General features: G+C 44.9%; 1 protein-coding gene across 2 annotated transcripts in view; it reads left to right on the forward strand.

Annotated features, from left to right (window-relative positions):
- BTBD8 (BTB domain containing 8) overlaps positions 1 to 23,078 on the forward strand; it is a 430,373-nt gene that overhangs the window by 258,294 nt on the left and 149,001 nt on the right. For both annotated transcript variants that reach the window (XM_085602178.1, XM_085602180.1), the window contains one exon: positions 23,006 to 23,067. In XM_085602178.1, the coding sequence (XP_085458304.1) occupies positions 23,006 to 23,067 (62 nt within the window). The remainder of the gene's footprint in view (positions 1 to 23,005; positions 23,068 to 23,078) is intronic.

Raw genomic sequence — 23,078 nt, forward strand, 5'->3', positions numbered from 1 at the left:
GAGAATGTTGTATACCGGATTATATGTCCGTGCAATCTGACCTACATTGGGATGACCACCCGCAAAGTTAAAACCTGTATCTGTGAGCATCGCAGCACCATACGCTGCAAGAAAAACACCACAAAAATGACAAACCACTTCTTAGAAAAAGGCCACACGACCAACGACATGAGATGGGTCATACTTGAAGCCCTGGACAACAACATTCCCAACATCCAGACTCGCCTCCTAGAACAGGAACAAAGATGGATATATCGCCTTTCGAGCCATATCACTGGTTTGAACGATAATATCCCTTGGAACTGCCTGAGAAAGTCCTGACAACCTGATACCACTCCACTATGCCTTAATCTGCAGCTCGTAATGACATCATAGGCTTCCCTATGGTTCGTTCCCACTCTGACCTGTCTGGCCACCTGACACTTCTACTTTCGCATAGGCCCTGGCTCCTTCCACACAGCTGTCCGCTGATGCCAATGCCACCACCCGTGCCACCATTCCCGGGCACTTTATAGTAGTGTTTTGTCTCATTTCTAACCAGGCTCGCACTCCTGTGTGGGCACATGGTTTTTGTATTACATGTTTGCCCCTCCTGCAGTTCCCAGTAATCCTGGGTTCCATTCGTTCAATCCGAGACTTATCCCATCACGCATGCTCGCGGGACGCCGTCTACTCTACCGAGCAGGCGCCCCTAACCGCTGGCGGTCTTACGCGCATGCGCGCTAGCCTCACGCTTCTCCCACACGCATGCGCGGTCCACTCGGTAACGCCCCAGCTTGCCAGCATGAACGCACGTATACAATGGCGCTCCTCCCTATTTAGTCTCCTCTCCCCCGGGGTCCGGCAGCATCCGGGACTTCGGGAGGCCACAGTAGGTGCAAGGCGATGGCAGCTTCACAACCAAGTAAGGTGTCTCACACTCGCTCCAGCAGGATACCGTCACCTTCCTGCCTACCTCGCTCTCTAATCTTGTTATTTCTTTTTACCAACAGATCTGTTGTAAGAAGCGCCCCCCTCCCGCTTCCTGCATAGCGCCTTCACTCAGCCATAGTGTAATTATCCTTTTCCCTTCCCCCCCCCCTGCTATTTCGCGCATTGTGTTTCTTTTATTGAGCCTGTGCCCATCACTTACCTTTAGCGCTTGGAGGCTATATTCAGCCCCTCCCCTTCAGCGCATACTGGGCCTCTCACTTTATACACACCTCATGCTGAGGTTTCGCAACCATTGCCAGTATAATCACTTGGCGCTATTCGTGTGACTTTCACCTGTAGTCCTTTGTAGTGCCGCGTTACCAACCACTTGGCACCCCTAGTTCACAGAGCGCTTTGCGTACTACCTAGCATTCCTAATGGTCTTGCCTCCGCTCTTTCGCATAGCAGCATGATACACCTCATATGTATGTGTGTCACCCACGGTACGTTCATTGAAGACAGGTTTGATTATTCACAGCACCGTAAATCTATTTGTATGTTGCCTGCCATCCAGGGCACCAATGTTGATTTCTTATGTGTATTGTGTGCTGTCTTGTTTTCTCCCACAGGTTTGCGCCGCAGTGTCCGCTATTGTGTTGACACCGCGTTCCACACACCTTAGCGAGTGTGTAGGTAACTTATATTTTTAATTTTTTTCACCACGTGGCACTTCACCTTTTGCCACTCACTTCACACTGGTCCTGACGAAAGCTCCTTACTACTTTTATTCGTGAGCTGAAACATGTAGACCCACCACATAGCCAACTAACAGATAATTATTTCTCCATTTAGTTGCATCACATATCTTTTTAACCAATACCCTGAGCCGCCAATAATAAATCTTCCAATGGCAAGGATTCTCAGCGGTATTTTTTAATTATCACCACATCACATTTTTGCACTACACCAGCTCCGCTGTAGTCAGGCGTCGCAGCACAACCGGGAGGCATTTGGCCACCCGGTTGGGGCCCCAATGATGAAGCATGACACCAACCAGGTTGGTGTGTGAGGGGTCTTTTAACCCACTTGGTGGGTTCCCAAACATTGCTTCATTTTGACCGTACCACACTACATTGGGTGTGTCCACCTTTGACAAAGCTTATCTAAATCCAGGGGATACGGACACAACCCCCCTAGTTTTCCCTAGCTCTCCCTTTGTTCTTTACACATATTTTTATACAGTACCCAAAGATCAAAACTTTGGTCTTTTCCGGGTTTATAATTTTTCATTATTCAGGTTGTAATCATTTAGAGCGTTAAGGCCCCTTTGTAAGCCTGTTTTCGTGTGGTTCATCACCACTAAGTCATCCGCATATTGTAAGATTTGAATTTTGTTCGCACCTATTTTTGGAACTGCTAGGTTAGCATTTTGGATCGACTTGCCCAAGTCCGCTGTATATAAGTTAAAAAGTGTTGGGGCAAGTACGCATCCCTGTTTTAAGCCCCGGTTTGTAAAACACTTTTTTGTTGTAATATTATTTACCAGTTTGACTCTGATCCAGGTATTGCTATATAGTGAAATAATGGCATTGAGGAGGCCAGATGGAATTTGCCAGTTGCGCAGTTTGGACCAAAGCTTGCAACCTGGCACTCCGTCAAAACGCTGCTGAGTAGTCTATAAAACAGGCATTAACTGGTTTATTATCCTTGCTATTGGCTTGGTGACCTAATAAAGGGTCATCATGCAGCCTGTGTAAAACAGATGTATCCTTGGCAGAGTCTGACTGCTAAATAAAATGTTCCCCTGAAGGCATACTATGCCCAGGTGTCGTTGGTCATAGGTCGACATGTTTCGCGCCTCCTGATCACCAGTTGCACATGCGCAACCTGTTTCATCTTTATCTGGCATCCCCGGAAAGGGTAACCGCCCACAGGCCTGCCCCTTTACTATTTGAGCCACGTTCACTGCCATTTCAAGTTGTTAACTGGCAGTTGCATGGATGGGGTAGGCTTATATGGGCCACCACTAGGGCAGAACCCCTGGTACTTGTGGGCAGTCCATGCCTCCAGTCTGTGGAGCGATCGTCTCGGTACAGTTTGGTACTGATCCGGAGCGGCTTTCATCATTACGCTGTAACCACAGTGAGGGTATACAGGTTACTGCCCTGATCTACATGGAGGTTATTTTACTCTTCTTGTTTCACGTGCACTTTAATTTTTGTTCTGGTCCTGAAGAAGCGCAAACGACCCTTATGGCGATAGAGGGGCGAAACATGTCGACCTATGACCAACGACACCTGGGCATAGTATGCCTTCAGGGGAACATTTTCTTTAGTAGTCATACTCTGCTAAGGGTACATCTGTTTTACACTGGCTGCATGATGACCCTTATTATTATTTCACACAATTGCAGGCACTGTCTTCACCCTCCACAGAGGACCCTTTCCCCACACACCCGCATGCATCATCCGGCAGTCCTTATAAGATCTCCGATAAAGTGACCCTTCGGGGGGCCTGTAGGGAATTGCAGCGCCGGCCCTATGAGGAACACTGCCCGATGATGAAGCATGACACCCTATGGGGTGTGTGGGGCACATCAGAGGACAAAGAGTGGTCTTCCATTAGCTGAGTGGGTCCTGCACCTAGGATTCCCTTTCACTCTTTTTTCTTCTTCTTTTTGGGTATGGGTGACTTTTTGCGCCTGGCCACAGGAACAGTGTCCTTTATGGGTTTATATCCTTGATTATCCCCAGATCTAATTGCCACTATTCCTTCAACTTATCCAGGGGTTGTAAGGTGCTTTTAGTTAGAGTTGCATAGATCTGCGAGATTGCATGTTTATGCAGTGGGAGATCTGCAAGATTGCATGTTTATGCAGTGGGGTCGCTGGGATCTTGTATTCGAACAGGGATTATTTGGGTATTTTTTCCAATTGTGTTCTGTATTGTGTCAGGGCATATTTTGCCTGGATACATTTTAATCTTTAGGAGCCTAATATTCCCAAACTGCGCTTGGCGTTCTAAAAAGGAGATCATGCCCATTTGCCCCCATAACACATCCAGCTTGAAAATACCTATTAGATCCCACTTTCGGAAGCCGGTCAGGTTTTTCAGATCCATGAGCATATACAAGCCCCATAAGGGCATCTCAAGGGTGATTTTCCCCTTCTTTCCAATAGCCTTTGTCGTGTCTCTCCTTATGGGAACCACGGCCATATGGTTCTGCTGTCCCTGTCCTACATCTCTACTGTACAGTGGCCTAGGGTACCCTCGTTTGGGTGGGGGGATTTTTCTTGTGTGTGTTTTCACTTTATTACTGTTTATGTGCTGCATAAATACTTTACACAATACCTCCAAGTTAAGCCTGACTGCTTTTGCACCAGGCTACCAAAGGGTTAAGCACAGGTTGATTTATTGACCTTTTGTGGTTCACCATGACAAGGATTATGGCTGTCGCCTGAGAAGGTCCCTCCCCAACCAACAATCCCATTTCTCACACTAAAAAGTCAGCCTACTTAATGCAATTATCTATACATAATCTGAAATTATTTAAATCAAATTAGAACATTGGAATGTTCAGAGCCTGCGGCTCAGCCCTTAAATGCCAAAGCGAGCCTGTAATGGCTGATAGAGCCCTCAACTGTGGCTCTAAGGCTATATTAGAACATTGGAATGTTGAGCGCTCAATTGAAGACCATGGAGTGCTCCGGGCATCTAATGGCTGGTAGAAGCCCAGAGCATCAACATTCCAATGTTTTCCTTTCACAGTTGCTGCTTTGAACACAGGCCTCACAGAGCCCATGGGGATTTCGACCCCCTCGGGCTCCATAAGGCCTTTGTTTTACTAATTAGAACATTCTGTCCCCTAGGGGTGAAATGTTCTAATATACTTATAGCCCACCATAGTGGGCCATACTGGCCATTAAAGGCCCTTGCCGAAACCTGGAGCTGGCCATTAATGGCTGGTATAGTCTGCTACGGTGGGCTATTGTATTGTATTGTATTGTAATTGTATTTATATAGCGCTTACTACCCCTGACGAGACGTTGAAGCGTTTTTTCGGCGAGTAGCACGCTACTCCGGAACCCAAGAAGGATTAGTGTTAAATTAGAATAGTGAAATATGAAAGTAATTTGAGTGGTGGATAGGTTAGTCATTTATTTGGATTCAGTAGGATAGCGGCGGGATAGAAGAGGGTAAAAAAATTGCATTTATATAGCACTTGTTATCCCTGATGGGGTATTGAAACGCTTTTTTTGGTGAGTAGCACACTACTCCGGAACCCATAAAAGATAAGTGGTGAATTAGTATAGTGAAATATGAAAGTAATTTGAGTGGTGGATATTAGTCCGTTATTTGGATTGAGAAGGATAGCGGAGGGATAGAGGAGGGAAAAAGGTTTGCATTTATATAGTACTTGTTACACTTGTTGGGATGTTGAAGTGCTTTTTTGGCGAGTAGCGCGCTATTCCGGAACCCATTAAAAGATTAGTGGTGAATTAGTATAGTGAAATATGAAAGTAATTTGAGTGGTGAATGATATGTTAGTCGGTTATTTGGATTGAGAAGGGTAGCAGAGGGATAGAAGAGGGGAAAAGGGTTGCATTTATATAGTGCTTGCTACCCCTAATAAGGTGTTAAAGCGTTTTTTTCGGTGAGTAGCACTCTACTCGGCACCCATAAAGGATTAGTGGTGAATTAGTATAGTGACATATGAAATTTGATAAGTGGACATGTTAGTTTGTTATTTTGATTGAAAAGGTTAGCGGAGGGATAGAACGGTGAAGGATTTAGATGCATTTTTTTGGGAAGTCATAGCAGTAGTGGGAGGCTTGGGATGAGTAAAAATGGATGTGGAGGGGAAGAGTCAGAGGGAAGAGTTTAGAAATGCTTATTTTGGGCCATCAGTATAGTAAAAAGAGGCGTCAGATGGTGCAAGGAGGGGTAGAGTAGGGGAGAGTCTAGAAAGGGTTATTTTGGGGGCATAGTAGTGGTATGGAGTTTGAGATGAATGAGAGAGTGGATGTAGAGGATATATTGATAGAGGTATATGGTGAGAAATAGGGTAGTGCATTTGATATGCTGAATTAGCAGAAAGTAATAATTATATAGATCCATAAGTAAATGGAAAGTTTATAGATGCATAAGGGAAGGATGTAGATTAAAGGTATTGATAGCGGTATAGGGTGGAAAATAGGGTAATGCATTGAATTTGCTTTTTTTGGGAGGAAAGTAATAAATACATAGATCGAAGTAGTTGCTAGGTATATAGATGCCTAAAGGTGCATAAGTAGATTAAAGATGCATTAGATAAACTCTGGTTTTCAAGTGTTGTACTTAAAACATTTATTTATTCATTTTTGTTTTTTCAAACATAGTTATTTGACATGATTATACAAAGCAATACACATATATAGGTACCTATCCATAGTACAAATAAATGCTTATATACAGAGGAATATGCTGAATATTTCTGTTTGCGTATGATGCTTATGTGGGGAAGAGCCAATTCTTGAGTAGTTTTCTGAAGATAAGGTGGTTGTCGGTGGATCTTATTTCCATATTTTGGCTGCTTGAACAGAGAAGGATGTGCCACCCATGTTTTTTTTCTTGTATCTTGGGATTGTATCTTGTGTTCTTATAGCTATAAGACTATGAGTAAAAGCTTCTTGAGAAAGCTATTCTCCTGATTGCTGTTAGCTCGCCTAACCTACTACGAATTAGTGCTTGAAAATACTGTTTTCACCATTGGGGTGTTCTGATAGCTCATTGTTCAGCTCACTGTCATCCGATGTTCCCCTCTCTAGATTTGTAGCTTGTGAGATTTTTCCTAATTTGTGAAGCCACAATACAGTACCTCTTACATGACTTGAAAAGCATTCTGTAAGGCAGCCCTAAAAAAGTCACCCTTCGTCATCTTGAAAGAAGTTTTGCCTACCGAATAATTAATTCTTATGCCTTAAATATTGGTACACCAGTGACAACTTCATCGCTGTTATTTGACGGCTTCCACATTCATGACTCATGCCTTCAAATTAAATACCCTTAAAAGAAGTGATCCAAATATTTGTTGTAAATTCATCTCATAGGACAAATCAGGTTCATGTTGAATTGGGAGTTTTCACTCTGGAAGTATATACACACCACTTTTACCTGCTCTGTTTAAATCGCCAAACATTCCTCCGGTACTTGTGCCTTTCCCTCACTAGGGCTGTATAAACTGATTTCTATTTTTTTCCCGTTTTTTTTTTACTTGTAAAGCAAACGCATGAAAATATATTGCTCCTGTGCACCTGTAGAGGAATGTCAACAACATCAGGTTAAGGTGCTAATAGGCATCTGAAAGCCTTAAAAACCATGCAGTGCGTAGCATGGTTAAAACACCACCTGGAACCTAAGTTACAAATTACATCACTGATCCAAAATAAAATAACATCACACATCTTCAAGTTCATAAGTAAGAACCAGAGTTAACATTAAAAAAACATTGAAGAGCAAGTCCAGGGAACTGCATGATTAAACAACCAGCTTTTTAAGATCTTCTTGGGAAAATAACAGGAAAATGTACTTCTGCTCCATCACTACATTTAGTATGAGGGACCAATTAACAGATACGATTCTGTTTAGCAGCAGTTTTTAACCTTTCGACTTCTGTGGACCCCCACTGAATATTTAATGGGATCTCAGGATTCCCACTGAGTCACTAACATCTTAATCAATTTCTAAGATTGGAACCTCAAAACAATACATAAAAACAAAGAAACAAGTATACACTCCACAAATGTTCAACTTGAAATAATGCGATGTCTCTTGTTAGTACTGCAAATTCATGTACTTCTAAAAATGTATTAATAGAAATATTTAAAAAAAAAAATTTGAAATAATGTTTAATCCACAATTACATATAGAAAACGTTCTAACATTTTTAATTTGCCTCTTTATTTGTATATACTTTCTTAATTTTAATATACTAATTTTATTATTATTTAATTTTATACAACAGTCACGGGCCCCTTAAATAGGCTTTACTGACCTCCCAGAGATCCACAGATTAAGAACCAGCTCTGTAAAACACATGTTTCTGTTAGTTACATAGCTATTAATTTTCTTTTGTTGGTTTCTCGGTCCAAATTATGTACCTTTTTAAAAGTAATCTCAGTCTTCACTGAGACACAATGGTGTAATTTGGTAGGTCAGTAGACCACATTGGCTTGGTCTAACAAATACTTTCAGTGCCCATGGTGGCTTTCTGAAAGAATAACCGAAAGCAATTTCTCCAAAGACTTCAGTTGAAACAATTGTACTTTCTCCCAATGTACTGACATGAGTATTTATTGTCATCTGTGCATCCACCCAGACACCTTTTGTTTTTACCTTGGTCGTAATGGTTTCTGCAATACCAAAAAACAGGTGTGCAATCAATTTTATCATGTTTCTTTTTGAGCAGATGTCTGGAACATACCTGAACTTGGTATGTTTTAATTTAATTGCTACTGTTTTGGGACAAGCATGTTTTCTTCACTTCCAAACTGCTGAGACCTAATCCCCCAGACAGAAGATACGCAAGTATATCTGTATATCATCAGCATATTACTGCCAGACTAATGTCAAACCTCCACCGCTGTATCATGAGAGTTCTCGTGTAGGTGTTAAGTAGAACAACAACAGGAAACTTAAGTGTGTAGATCATCCCAGAATTTACTCGAGCGGTTCCATCCTGTGCCTGGAACAGATCTCGGTCTGGAGAATGTCCTGGAGATCTTCCTGCCCTACAACAGCCAAATCATTATTTTTTTTCCCATTGTTAAATTACCAGAAAAGTCTAGCTGTAGAGGGTTTAAACAAGGGGATTAAAGAACAAGATTAATCTGGAAGCATTGTAGTAAGTTATGGTAATGAAATGTTCATATTCAACGTTTATCTCCTCATCCAATCTAACATGAGAAAAATTAAAGTTTCCCCTTTCCACACACCATGACCCTTATTGGTATGAAAAATCAGATAGGTCGGATCTATATATGGGAGCGGAAAAAACAGTATACACAGCAAAGGGATGCCCCAGGAAGTTTAGGAAGATATGGCAGCCATGGCTGAGTTATTCCGGCTTAGTGATGGACGAGGGCCCGACTAAGACGCAATTTAGTACACAGAGGTCTAAACAAGTGGGGTAACACACTCTTGCTTCACCACAGGGGCACAGTAAATATAGCATGTCTATTGTGGAGAATGGGATTGTGGGAGGGGGGGGGGGGAATATCAAAATAAATTATTTTATGATTTGGTCTGCATTTCTACAAAGAATTATAGATCCTAATTTTGTAACGTATGTGACACACCTGCTGCTGTTTTGGCTGATTCTTCGAAAAATAAATAAAAACCAGTTAAAAAAAGAATCAAATAGGTCAAATAAACCACGCGGGGCTGCCATTGCTATGAGCCTTCGACTTATCTAGTTTAAATACCTTCATAGAGTGTATTTTACTAGAGTCAGACTGTACAGGGCTGGTCTGGTGGCATCCCCGAATTGCCTTCGCTGCTTGCATGAAGAAGGGAATCTGCTGCATACTATATGGGATTGTTCTGCGCTAACTAGGTTTTGGCGGGGTGTACTGGCATGCCTCTCAGAGGTTCTGGGTTGGGATCTCCCTCGGTCTCCTAAATTAGTGCTCCTTCATGTTATGGAGGATGTAGGGGGCAATGTCTACAAACGCCACCTGATGCTCCTAGGCTTTACCCTTGCCAAGCGCGACATTGCGAGGGCTTGGAAGGCGACGGCCGCACCCTCCGTCTCAGTGTGGAAGGCAGGGCTGGATTTATGTATGGGCCTTGACGGCCCGATTTTTATAGCACGGGGCTGCCTGCGTAAACATTATAAAATCTGGAAGCGCTGGGCAGATTACAGGGCATTGGAATTTGAGCCCACTCCAGCGTAGGGATTGTGTGGGTCGTAGGCTTTTCCTCCCTTGTCCTGGGGGGGCATGTAACATACGTGTATTGGGCGGCATGGTGTCTTCTGGATATGTTTCATAGCGAGGGTAGAACTGTAGCTCCGATTATACTTGCTGATTTTGCTGTGTTGGTTGTGCGGTGGGGTGGGGGGTGTTATTTGTTATTTTGTTTAATTGTGTTGTATTTTATATGCATGTCCCTTCTTTATTCCTCTTTTGTTACTTCATGAGAAAACTGTCAAAGTCAGGATTTTGTCCATTGATGCTACGGAAGCCTCTGGGTTATAGAGCTCCGCTGAATGTGCATTTGAAAAATAAAATTTGTTTACAAAAAAAAAAATAGGTCAAATAAATAACTTAAAATGACTTGTTAAGGAATAATTTCATGACAAAGAAACAATCTAAGTGAGCTCTCTCAATCACTTGCGGAACAACTATTCTGAAAATAATTGATGAGCACTTATAGTATTAGTAGTAGTATCCGGATTTGAAAAATATCATAGAAAGGCAGATTTTCTTTAACGTTCGGTATCAGTGCTTGAAAGTAACTTCTTGAAATAATTCCTGGAACTCACACAGTATATTTCGCAGGCACTCACCCAATGAATACTTTGAACAACTCTGTTTTAAAACATCAGTGTCATTAGGTAAGTGCTCCGCTTGTCCATATAAGCATCAATAAGTGGCACGTTTAGGGTACAGTTCAGTGTGCAGTCATGATTGGATGCCCTTTTCAATTTTCCTTATTGGTCACATAATGGAGGCATAACTAATCCCCCTACTCTGTCTAGTCTATAGTCCGATAATTCGTATTTATTCGAAATTTAGTATTTATTGCCAGAAACTGTATCATAACTGATCGTTCAAAGAGTCAAAATCATTAGAAAACAGAATTGGTTGTAAAATCATGTAAATCATAAAGTTGTGTTACAAGAAAAGGTCCAGATTAAATTCTTGTGTTGATTAGTAGCATTAGAAAAATTCATGTTCACTATTACTAAGTCTAATCAAATACAACACATCACTTCTAGGAGCTAATAAAGTGCATCAGAAATAAAATCTAGATATATTTGTTGAAAGTTCATTTTCGCAATTGCTTGATCCATAAAGTTCATGTTCATTTTTACTTGGAGCAGTGCTATTTGCAACAGCATAAAAAACAAGTATTATGTGTGAAATATCCCACAATTAAAAGATTGATTTATTTCACATTTTGTAAAGTGTAGCTCAACCCATACTGGGTGTCAGTGCAATTTATTATCATAAAAATTCTGTTTCAGTATTAATTAGTGCATAAATAGTAGTCACCTGATCCTACTAGACACCGAAAACAAAGGAAATGTGCATTAAATAATGATGCATGGGTGCTTACAAACATATAATACTCCAAATTCACCCCTAAGCTACGGTAAATGCTGTATAGGGCCAACTTTAGGGAACTGAGTATCTTCTTTCATGATGTACCCATGAATTTAGAGAGGCATGACCAAAGTATGGAAGGTGGTAGACTTGCGAAGGAGAAAATTCATCATTTACATTCCTCACTTTGTGTGGTGAGAAATATTAAGACTAAGTCACAGGCTTGTTCATCCATTATGTGGGGAACAAAGGAATAGAAGATATGATATATTCTACTTCCAGCTGATGTGTAACAGGCACTTTCATATATATTTTTTCAGTTTTAGTTCCACCAATTTAAGTAATAAATTCAAAAGAATTATAATTTTCCCACCCACAACAGGAACAAGAGCAGACTCCTCTGTTCACAAATTGTGGGAAAAAATTCAGTATTGAGAATCAGTCCATCTTCATAGGTAAATGCATCTCTCTCTCTGCTGTGATCTCTGCACAGTCCTGTGTCAGATACTGTATAAGCATTACAGGGGCACTTCCTTCATAATTTCTTTGTGTGCTGACAGTCTGTACACATCATTCGATAAACATTATAATGTGTTTCTGGGTGTAGTTTGTATGTCTTGTATATAGATTTTCCAAATATTCAACTGACTTCAAAATGCCTCAGAGACAATGAGTGGAAAATCAGGATTGATCCTGATCAGTACACCTCTGGCTGATAATGTGAATGCAAAATAGTGGAGATGATCCCTCTGCTTTTATGTTTCAGCAATTTATATTAAGGCTTTCCAATGTAAACATAACCACAAGCTGTCAACTTCAATTTGATATTACAGGATAAACATTAAAACCTCTCCCCAACTAGCCTACAGAACTGTCCCACCTGACCTTGTTGGAATAACTTAACAGGTAAGTTGTATTATCAAAGTTTACATTTTGTAAATTGGGAATCTGTCTTGGCACTAGATGCTTAAGCCTAGTCAGGCTCCTTCTATTAAGTGGAGTACACTCAACCTCCTTTCACAGGTCAGGCTCTTGCAGGCTTTGCCCATGAAGTGGAGCACTCGCCTCTTTATTTTGTAGAGCCGTATACCCCGGTGCTTCCAAAACGTTTCAGAACCACAACTCAATTCCTAGAACAACGAACTCTCGCAATCCACCTAGCTTTATTGGACATGAGAATGGCAATTTGTTTAATGTAACTAAAGTATTGTGTGGTGGCACACTGTTACTTACAGCACATTTTTCATTGAAATGGCCACTAAATTTGCACAAATAAACAGTTTTACTGCTAAAACTATTGCACACACATGATAATGTGTGTAAATTGGGTTTCAGTGAATGTTGGACCTGGCATTCTTAGGGTGGTCTTCCCCCAATCTTTTTGCTTTTTACCGCAACGTTTTGCCGTATCTTTTTGTTTGCCTTAGGACTCTGAGCACTTTACCACTGCTAATCAGTGCTAAAGTGCATGTGCTTCTTCCCTAAACATGTGTGTAAATGGTGTATACCTAATTGACATATTTAATTTGCTTATAAGGCCATTGTAAAGTGGTAGACCATATACTCAAGGCCTGTAAATGTAATGCTACTAGTGGTCTGCAGCATTGAACTTATGTTAGGCCTACCACTGCAGTTCTCATGAGTGCAGTTTACTGCCACTTCGACCTGCCATTTAAAAGTACTTGCCAAGCCTTAAACTCTCCTTTTATTACATATGAGTCACCCCTAAGGTAGGCCATAGGTATCCCTAAGGGCAGGGTGCAATGTAATTTAAAGGTAGGAAATGTACTGTTGTGATTTGCATGACAAACAGCCTATTTTGTTTTTCACTACTATGAGGCCTGCCCCTATCATAGGCTAGCATTGGGAAATCCCTGATCCCTTATTAAGTGGTAAATCCAGTTCAGAGAGGAGTTATCTTTTTGTATTTTATGTCTTTGGATTGGTAATGATAAATCCTTCCTGCTAATGCAGTTGGATTAAACCTTTCTGTTTTTAGAAATGTCCTAGTTCAACAGGACAAACTTAAAACATTTCAAAGCAATTGTACTTTTCTCAACAGAACATATCTGTAATATATGCTTTTGGAAAGTGGGCATTTTTCTGCACTTATTTCTCTGCATGCCCGACAGTCTGTCTCCAGCACACGTCTGGGTTGGACTGGGTCACAGCTACATTTCTGATGGGAATTCCTGGGATTGGAGGGGCTCACACTCCACTTGACTAGGTAGTGTCCCGCCCACACACAATATACTGATAATGCCCCACCAATAGCCTGGCAGACAGGACTGGGCTGAAAGGGATCCTTGTACACGTCAGAGAACTCCTTTGAAGTCACCCCCCTACACCAAAGGCATTTTTGAGTACAAGTACTTGGGTGCTGACCCCCTAAAATCAGACACTGCGTGGACTTGTAACTAAATGCTGCTGGCTTTACATCTGAACATTGCCTGAAGAAAAACTGTGCTGCCAGGAGGGACTGCCGCTTTGCTAATTGCATTGCTGTGGTGGCCTGCTGCTTGCTGAGTGCGGTGCTGTAGGAGGGACTGCCACACTGCGACCTGCTTTCATGTGCTGACCTGCTGCCTTCCACCCTTTTGTTGTCCTACGTGTCCCCCCCACGTCCGGGCCCTGTAACGGTAGACTCCAGACGAGAGCCGTTCTTCGGGCTGGGTGCTGAGCAGATCAGGTGTATTCCCTTCGAACATGTTGCCTGGTCTGCCTAATGGAGTGCAGCAACTAAGTCGTTCCCCCCCCAGCCGTATTGGGCCGTCTGACACCCGAGTCCCGCTTCCCTTGTTCTCTGTGCCCTGAGCCGGTACAGGTTCACTGCAGATCTCAAAGATCCCGGCAGCTTCCATGCTCACACTGACAGGCGGTGCAGTCTGCCTCAGTAGCGGGACTGTGTTGTTCTAACTCCTCTGTTTGCGCCTGTAGCATAAACCACTCGGCAATACCGTGACTGCCCCATCCAACACAAGTGTTCTTTCGACACTCCAGAGTTTGTGGTGAGGGCTAGTGGATGTAGGCGATTCTGTGGCAGCAGAGTTTACCTCAAATTCAAATTGATTTACCATATTTGCTATATAATTTGCAGATTTCACCAAAATTGCTGTTTCTGGTTCAAAGGGATGAAAATAATGCTCCCTAAAAAATTGCAGCATAATTTGCATTTTTTTTTTACTGCATAAGGTACATTTACCTACTACATAATGTGTTCCTTCATGCTACAAGAGCCTAGTAGCTCTGAAAATGTCAAAGCTTTGCAGAAGAGTTTAAGGGCTGTTATCACGATAACTAAATCTTTATTTCACTGGAAATCGAGAAGTATGTTCCAAAGTTTGCGGTTCCTTGTGCTTTCTGGGTTTTTATACCACTGCATTTTGTTCAATAAAAGCACCAAAAGATGTCCGACATGTATGTGCAATACAGTAAAAATAAATGTGGCCTGGTAGCACATTATATAGAGTTCTGCACTAATGAAAGCACATTCATACGTTTATTACTACAGTGCAGAGGTGTGTAATTGTAGTTCATTATCATAGTTACTGATTTTGACATAAGGAAAACATTTTATTGCATCATATATTCCATGTTGCAGTTACTTTATACACGGACACATTCTTTAATGTGATTTTTATCATGCTACATAAAAGTAACCTCTTGCACTCTGGTTTTGGTTAAATATTTATTGTTTTTAAAAACAAACAGGAAAAAATGGCTTAGGTATAAACCACATATACGAAGACTGTAATATGCTGTTTATTACCGATGTTGAGGGAAGATAGGGGAATCGTGGCCCACTTGAGCCTAAGCCTCTCGGGAATCATTCTCCCTCTCCACACTCAACAGTGGCATTAAAGGGGAGGAGCCAAGATGGCCGACGGGTCGGACGCCTGAGCTCCCGGCTCCGTGGACCGTCCGGCTTCTTTTGTTAATCCTGATTAATCCTCCTGACCTGCGCCGCCCAGCCGCCGCGGATTACCGGCATTGAAGTGACTGGCGTTCTCCTGACACCTTTATCGGCGGGTTTGGTGGCTGACTCGGTGCCTACTACGACCTCCGGCGCTCCCACGGGTCCCTGCGTAGATGGCCGCCGCTGGACGCCGAGGGATGTGGACGGGGTGCTGAGCTGGAATACTGCGGGTGATCGCGGGGGAGGAAATGCTGGCCGTGCGACTGGAGTCAGACCCTTACGTCCGGGTCGGACTCCCCCGAGCGCCGGCAGTGGTGTGGACGACGTCGGAGCCCCCTAATGCGAGCTCTCCTCCGCCACCCTGAAGACAAGCGAGCGGACTCCATTTTGTAGCGTCTTCCTGCGGCGAACGGCCGGTTCTCGCGGTGGCCGTGGGGCGCTCTCGCCCGGTGCAGCTCCCGAGTGGAGCACGACGCTTTTCCGGTGTCTACATCCTCGGATCATAGTCAATTTTGTCCCGTCACTAATTGCCCGCAGTGGAGATGACAATGGCGTCTGCTCTTCTAGCTGAGACGCTGGCTGACCCTGGACTCGCAGTGTCTGCGCGCCCATGTGCCCCGGAGCTGATTGCCGCATTGGAGGAACAGCGGGATAGTGCGGACCGATGCTTGGTACAGAGGGACCCGACCTGTGGGGATGTATTGGCCGCCCTTGTGGCGTTAAAAGTGGCAATGCAGAGTACTTGCCGGGCGCTGACCCGGAGAATCGATGAGGCACTGGTTGCAACGGGACGTTCCCGGCTGGAGGATCCCCCGCCGCCCCTGGTTTCTCCTGGAGGTGAAACAATGTCGCAGAGTGGGGGGCTGGTGGTGCGGAGTCCTCCTGGCTACAATGTAACGTGTCAACCCATCGACACGGATACAGTTGCAGGGACACCCTTCACTTTGAACGTTGTGACTCTGCCTACGAACTATCTGCTGAGACCTAGCCTTTCGCTTCCCTTGCCAGATGTTACCCTGAAAGCACCTATCGCTCGAGCCTCTGTGGCATGTTACTGCTGCGTTTGGGACCCTGTGGTACGATACGTCTTCATTGTCCCCTTTCCTCGAGAGCGGCCATCTTGTCTCTTTGTCCTGGCGGAAGGTGACTCGCAGCAATGGACGGGCCTGAATCATATCTGCCGGTCTGGACAGGGGTGATGGCATGCCGGTTGTCGCTTTGGTTGGATCGGCATACGGGGCCCTGGACTGATACACGTTTTGTAATTTTGGATGAGTAGTCTTTAATGACCAGTTTTTGTTACATGTCGCTGCGATTTCGCCTCCTGTTTCCTTCTTCTGCCGGGGGGAGGACTTGTGAAGTGCTGAAGTGCTGGGTGTTATTGAATCGGGACCACCGGGTTTACGTGGGTCTTTGGATACTGTTCTGTACATGGCGCAGGATGTATGAGCGGCGCGGGAGCCCGGGAGTTCGGCAGTGTGGTGGGCTCCTCCCCGCTTTATGGTCTTTTTTCCTTTCTTCCTTCCTTAATTCTATATTTCGGGTTCCTATGGGGCGACAGACACGTAGCTAGGGGGGGGGGTAGGCCATAGCCTCGGCATGCGTGTAGGGTGGGGGGTCTTCTTCGATACGTTTTTTGTTACTATGGGCCTTCTTTTTCTTTCTTCTGTCCTTTTCCTACGTCTTTTTCTAGGGTCAGTGGGGGGGGAATGGTGTTAGGAGGGTAGCGGCTGGGAGGCACATTTCGCTGCGTATCTATATCCTGGTATTATAGTTTCGTGCCGCCATTTTAGATATGTTCACTGTTAGTTGACTCTCCTGTTGGATGTTACCCATTTATTGTATGTTCGTCTGTTCTGTGCACTGATCCGTTCTAGCTCTGTATCTCCTTAACTTTAAAACTTTTTAAAATTAACCTTACTGTCTCCTGCCACTCAGTGCACGTGGATTTTGCAACATAGGTCGTATGCTTTTAGGTGCTGCCGTGCCACTGAGTGGACGCGTACTTTGCTATCAAGCATCAGAAGTGTCGAGGCCGGCCGGATGGTTGTAGGCCCGTATTTGTCTTGTACACCGTGCTAAATAAAGGTTTTAAAAAAAAAAAAAAAAAAAAAAAACAGTGGCATTAAATAACATATTCTTCTCTCTACACACACACTCGCGCACACCTACACGCGCACACACACCTACCTATGCACCTACACACACATATTACAGAGTGGCGGATGTTACTGGGTAGTTTTAGTTAGAACCACGTTTCCATATGAAAAGCGTTTGCTAATAACTTTGGCACATTTTTACGAATCTTCACAAAACTTTCCCCAAAAATGTTTTTTCACCTCCGCTCCTTTCTGGGGTGATCCATCCAGCTGGGGCCAGGCATAAAGGGGGGTCAGGGGAGTTCCCAAAACATGGTTTCCCCATTCATTTTTCCATGGGAAAATTAGACTCTTCTACAACCAAAACGGCTGAATGAAATAACACCAAATTTAGCAGAAAGCAAGATCTTGGTCCAGAAAGCGTGCTTTTTGTGATTTGGTGTAAATCCATGCAGTAGTGTTTTGAGAAATTTAGGTTTAAAATCTTTGTATATTTCACACCATTGAGAATCCACGGGGGATCAATGACAGATCCGCGAGCTCAACCACGCGCTGTGATTGGCCGAATGCACCGTGAAGGCAAAATTGCAGCCGTCAATGTTTTTTGGGGGGGGTTCTGTGGAGCCACTGCGATGCGCAACATGACACCCCCGGGGATTTGTCCTGGATCCATGGATGCCCAGACGTTTCACGTTGGGTGTCGCAGTGAATTTGCTGATCCAGGGACCCCCCAAAAAATGTAGAAGGTGGGTGTGCGCCTGCAAGGGGTTGGGTGCAGGACCTGGTGTCAGGCCCTGTGCCTTATTTTATGCAGCACATGGCCAAAGGCCCTGCACAGTGGTGGTTGGGCTCCCAAGCCTCATGCTGCACACATCGATGAATGTCTTACTTTATGCTAAAAAACCTAAACATTCACAGAAAAAAACCAAAGGTTAAAGTGAGCTTATAGTTAGGAATTGTAACAATATCTTGCTTTATAATTAAAAAAACCTTAGAAATCCACTGAAAAAAGCAAAGGTTAAAGAGGCATCATAGTGGGGGAAGTGGCTTGGCCGATGAAGTTAGTGGACGCGTCAGGCTCTCGCTCTGCTCTTTCTTCATATATCCAACTCTAGCCTCCTGACAGCTGCCTAGGATGCTATCCTGGTCCAGAGGGACTACAGGAGTGTGCTGCAGCACGGGCTGTGCCGTAGCAGCTGTCTGTGTCCCTTGCTGCAGAGGGAGCTCTGAGCAAAGACAGCGGTACTGGAAGAGCCTGGTTGTGCTGGACGGAATGGCCTGGAACCACAGCTGCACCTCCTGGGCCATTGGGGGTTGTTTGGCAGTGGCAGGATCGTGCGGGGGAGCCGGAGCCATTTTCTCTTGCTGCCGGGCTTTGGTGCGAGACAGTGGGGGCAGGTGATGCCCGCACATGCTTCGTAAGATGCCACGTGGCACGGCCTAGGGGCTGGTGAGACTCTGTGGGGCCCCGCTGAAGCTTGATGACAACAGCGGACCCCCTCCCACCACTGGAGATCACGTGAAGGGTGTGGAGGTGGAGAACTGAGGCGATTGACTTGTGAGGAGGCGATGTCCACCCCTGCACGAGGAGGCTGGGGCCTAGTGGTTAGATGAATGTCACCTGGATAAGATGCCTGATCGGAGTCAGTGGCCTGGGGGATACTCCTGGAGGGGAGTCTTCCCTGACAGTTCTCACAGATGGCACCCTGGGAGCCCCCCTGCAGTGAGTGAGAGGGAGCGAGGGCTACCTGAGTGAAGGGTCATTGCCTTAATCCACTGGGCCTATGCAGCCCTCGAGACCCTGGAGATTAACTGTGGCTGGGGGACTGGCATTGCATGAATGACCAGCGAGGGAGGGGCCCGGAGAGCACGCTACTTATGTGGTGGGAGAACATTCGTGCCACAATCGGTGGTTGCTCGGACGTGGGTCGATATTCGCTGCTGGTAGCTAAGAAGGAGGTGGTTAGGAATTTGAGGTGAGTGGCTGGACACGCTGGTGGACTGATCCGTTGTATGGGGTGCTCACCCCTTGCCTTGTGGGTGGGAGAAGAATTTCTGCTGACTTAAGTTGTCATTAGGTGGCCAGGTGGTGCCCGGATCATGAGCAGAACCAGGCAAAAGAATGGCGGCCCATCTGCAGAAACACAGTGGGCAGCCAGGAGAGGTCACCTCTAGGACCTGGTCCAGAGCCACCAACGCCAGTGCTGCAGCTCACGCTGGATTAAATACTGGCTTCTATTGGGGACTACAAGGAAACACTGCAGCATCAGATTGGTGGGAACCAGTTCTTCTTGGAGCGGACCTTCACAAACTGGCTGATAACATTAAAGTTACTGATGTACCTTGCAACAACAAATTTACAATCTAACTGAGCAAGAGCGGATTTTGGAGTACAGGGCCGAAGATAAGTAATGACGCAACCGGCGCAATAATGTTTGGATTTTGGGGCTGCCTGAAGGAGCGGAGGGCAGTGAAGTGGTCGTCTAGCTAGTGCAGAAGATGAAGACCAGTATGGCGCCTACACAACTTTCTACCTTTTTGGCACTTGAAATGGTGCACAGGGTTTCAGTGAAGCCTCCCGCTCTCCACCAGTTACCACGTGCCTGTGGTGGCCACATTGCCTGATGATAGGGACCATGACACTTTGCTTCAGAGGGCACGCACAGAGGGTCCCTTTTATGTTGAGAATGCAGCAGTGACCATGTTCCCTGACTTCGCTGCGGCTGTACAGGCTTAGATGGCCTCCTTTACAGAAGTCAAGAGGGGACTCCGCGAACCAGGACTGCAATAGTCCCTTTTGTTCCTGGCGAAGCTGCGGGTGCTTCTCGGTGGTGTGCCGCACATCTTCTGACTCCTTCCAAGGCATGGGAATGGTGTGAGAGGTGCCAGGCTGAGGGCATGAGCGACAAGACTGTAAGGAGCGGGCCCAGGCTGCGCTGGCTCATTCTGAAAAGGCATTTGATCCTTTGAGGGCTGCATAATGCAGGAAGCCAACAAAGGAACAGGAGGCTGAGGACAGGATAGCGGCATTATTGGCCGCAACTGGTCTCACTGTAGGGGGGCCATGTGGACTCAGATGATGATACCCGGTCAGATGCCACTTTCACTAGCAGACAGAGCCTGCCCTGCGTATGGCACAAACGGCAGAGCCACTTATTAATGGGTCTGTGTATGTTCCAAACCAGGACCAGGTGTCTTTCCTCTCCATGCTCCACGAGTTTGAGTTCTCAAGGGGATTTGCTCCTTGGGGGAGACTTGAACTGCATGGCTGATACTGACCTGGACCTTTGCTGGGAGCATTTACACAAAGAGTGGCGAGGGGACTCCGAGATTTGATGGGGAGCTGGAGGCTAGAAGATGTCTGGAGGGCACAGCATGGACTGAAGTCAGAATACCCCTATTATACCAGCCTATATGCAATGAAAATTTGTCTAGATACATTTCTCTGCTCGGGGAGATAGTCTGAATTTGTTAAGCATACCGAATACCTCGGTCTCACTATCTCTAATCATAGTCCACTGTTGATCCACCTCCATCTGGAGGAGCAACACCCTGTGGTCCCATTGTGACGCCTGTACCCCAGTGCATTGGAAGACCCCATGTTCCGAGAGGGCCTCCAGGAGACAATTTTGCAGTCAGGGCTCGGCGTCAGACTGCCTTATGGATTGGGACATGTTCAAGCTAATGTTAAGCGGACACACTGCATGGGGGTGTTAGTGGGGATCAGGAGCGAGAACTGACTAAATTGCAGGGCGATATTCGTCGCTTGGACAACTGACTGGGCCTGGATGATCGAGTTTGGCAGAGGCCAAAGAGCAATGCAGTGTCCTTCTGGAGAAACCCTGGTGTCATAATTACCGGGAACTTATTGCCTGGGTAGAGCAGAGCGAGGTGCCTGTTGGCGAGGCTGACACAGTCGGAATGCAGGGTACCTCTGGTAACCAATTGCAGGAGCTGGGTGGGAAGCTGGTGTATTTCCAAGCAGCAATAAATGCAGCTTTGCGGGATTATTATACGACTCTCTGATAGACAAATTGAGGACTCTGATGAGACTGCAGAGTCCTTTCTAGGCCCATTGTGCACAGAGACTGCAGAAATGTTGGGGGGGATCCCATCACACTATAGGAAATTTAAAAGTGCCATACGAGAGATGGCACAAGGGAAATCCCCTGGCCGGAGGTCCTACTTGTGGAATTTTTCCCTGCCTTTACTGGTCTACCTGTGCTGATGCTACCTGTGCTGCAGCCTTTGAAAAATGGGTAGTTCCTGCCTCCACTAGGGACGCGATGGTAGTCCCGCTTCCGAAGGCCCAGGCACGGGGGGAACCTGTCATGGTGTACAGACCTCTATCCATGTTGACCATGGACTTCAGGATTCTGAGCAAAACTTTTGCAATGGGATTACTCCTGCACATGCAGAAATTGGTGCATCCAGACCCGTGTGGATTTATCCCCCAATGCAACACCTCCCTGAATCTGTGTCATTTGTATATGCTCCTGCAAGCTCCATCATTGCAGGGGGAGACACCGGCGAGGATAGTGTTGATCGACCTGGAAAAGGTGTTTTACACGGTCAGTTGGTTGCTCCTGGAGGGGGCAATGTTCACCATGGGACTGGGTGTTTCCTGGGTTCGATAAGTATGCTTGCCTCACTGCCAGGATGCGGACATTAATAAGATCTCAATTTAGGCTATGTGTTGTCTATTGTTGTTGTGGCTGCTGCTTGTGCTTTCTCGGTTGCTCTTCGCATGCCTCAATGGGGTGTGGATAAAGAACCAACAACTAACGCCCTTGTGTGTCCTGGTGTTGTCAGATCCTGGGTGGGCCATTTCATAGCTAAAATTGCACGGCACTGGTGGCACATGAGAGCTGTTGATTGAAAAAACACTTGCGGAGCCAGACTGGTGCCTAGAGGCTATTCATTTAGTAAGGAGTCTGCTTAAAATATAGTATCCAGCTGAATTATCTTACCACAGGTAAGTAACCTTTCCTTCTGTCACTACACCTCTGAGAAATCCTAATGATTATTCCACAAGTACTCTACCCACACACATACATTTAATGCATGCTTTTAACAAGTGTTGTGCACACTAGCAATGAAGAGAATTAGTGTGTTTTTTAATATTGCTCCCTGTATACAATTTCCTGACAGTATGCATAGTTTAGTCAGTTGTGCAGCCTGTTTTAGTCTTTTTTCCTTTTAAAATAAGACTTGTTTACAGTACACAGATCTGTTAGAAAAGGCCGAAATGTGGTATGAAGTGTTATATAAGGCACCTTATTATTGTAAATATTCATTCTTTTTCCATAGACTCCATTATATTATCAATGCCTATCCCATGTCTCCTTCTTAGCTTTGACTGCAGTTTGTCCCTAACTGTAATGCTTATTTATCAGTCAGAATTGAGATTGAGGTGGTAGGGATGCACAATGCACATGGGGTCTAGCTTCCATTGCTCAGGTTGCTGGAAAAGGATAATATGCTTGCATAAGCATTTTGTTTAAAGAAAACATAATTGTTCACATTACTGGCCTGACTATAGGTCGATAACATATCTAGAAGTTAGTAACGTGAAAGACACTGTGAACTAGAAGTACTGGTTTGGTAACATTTCAATATTCACACATAACGGAGTTGCTGCTTTGTTACACTTGTGAGCATGTCTGGTATAAATTATAAGTCATTTTGAGTCCATAGTCAAATAATCCCTATATTTGTATGATGTCAACTTAGTTCCCCAATCTAATGTTTTTTTGTTTTTTTTATCTTCAGCTGCATTTGACAAAGGTGATGATCGAAGACTTGGCAAAAAGCCTATATTTAGTAGTTCTCAGGTAAACCTCTT

The sequence above is a fragment of the Triturus cristatus genome, chromosome 4_2 (assembly GCF_964204655.1).
Source record: "Triturus cristatus chromosome 4_2, aTriCri1.1, whole genome shotgun sequence".
NCBI classification, from domain to species: Eukaryota; Metazoa; Chordata; class Amphibia; order Caudata; family Salamandridae; genus Triturus; species Triturus cristatus.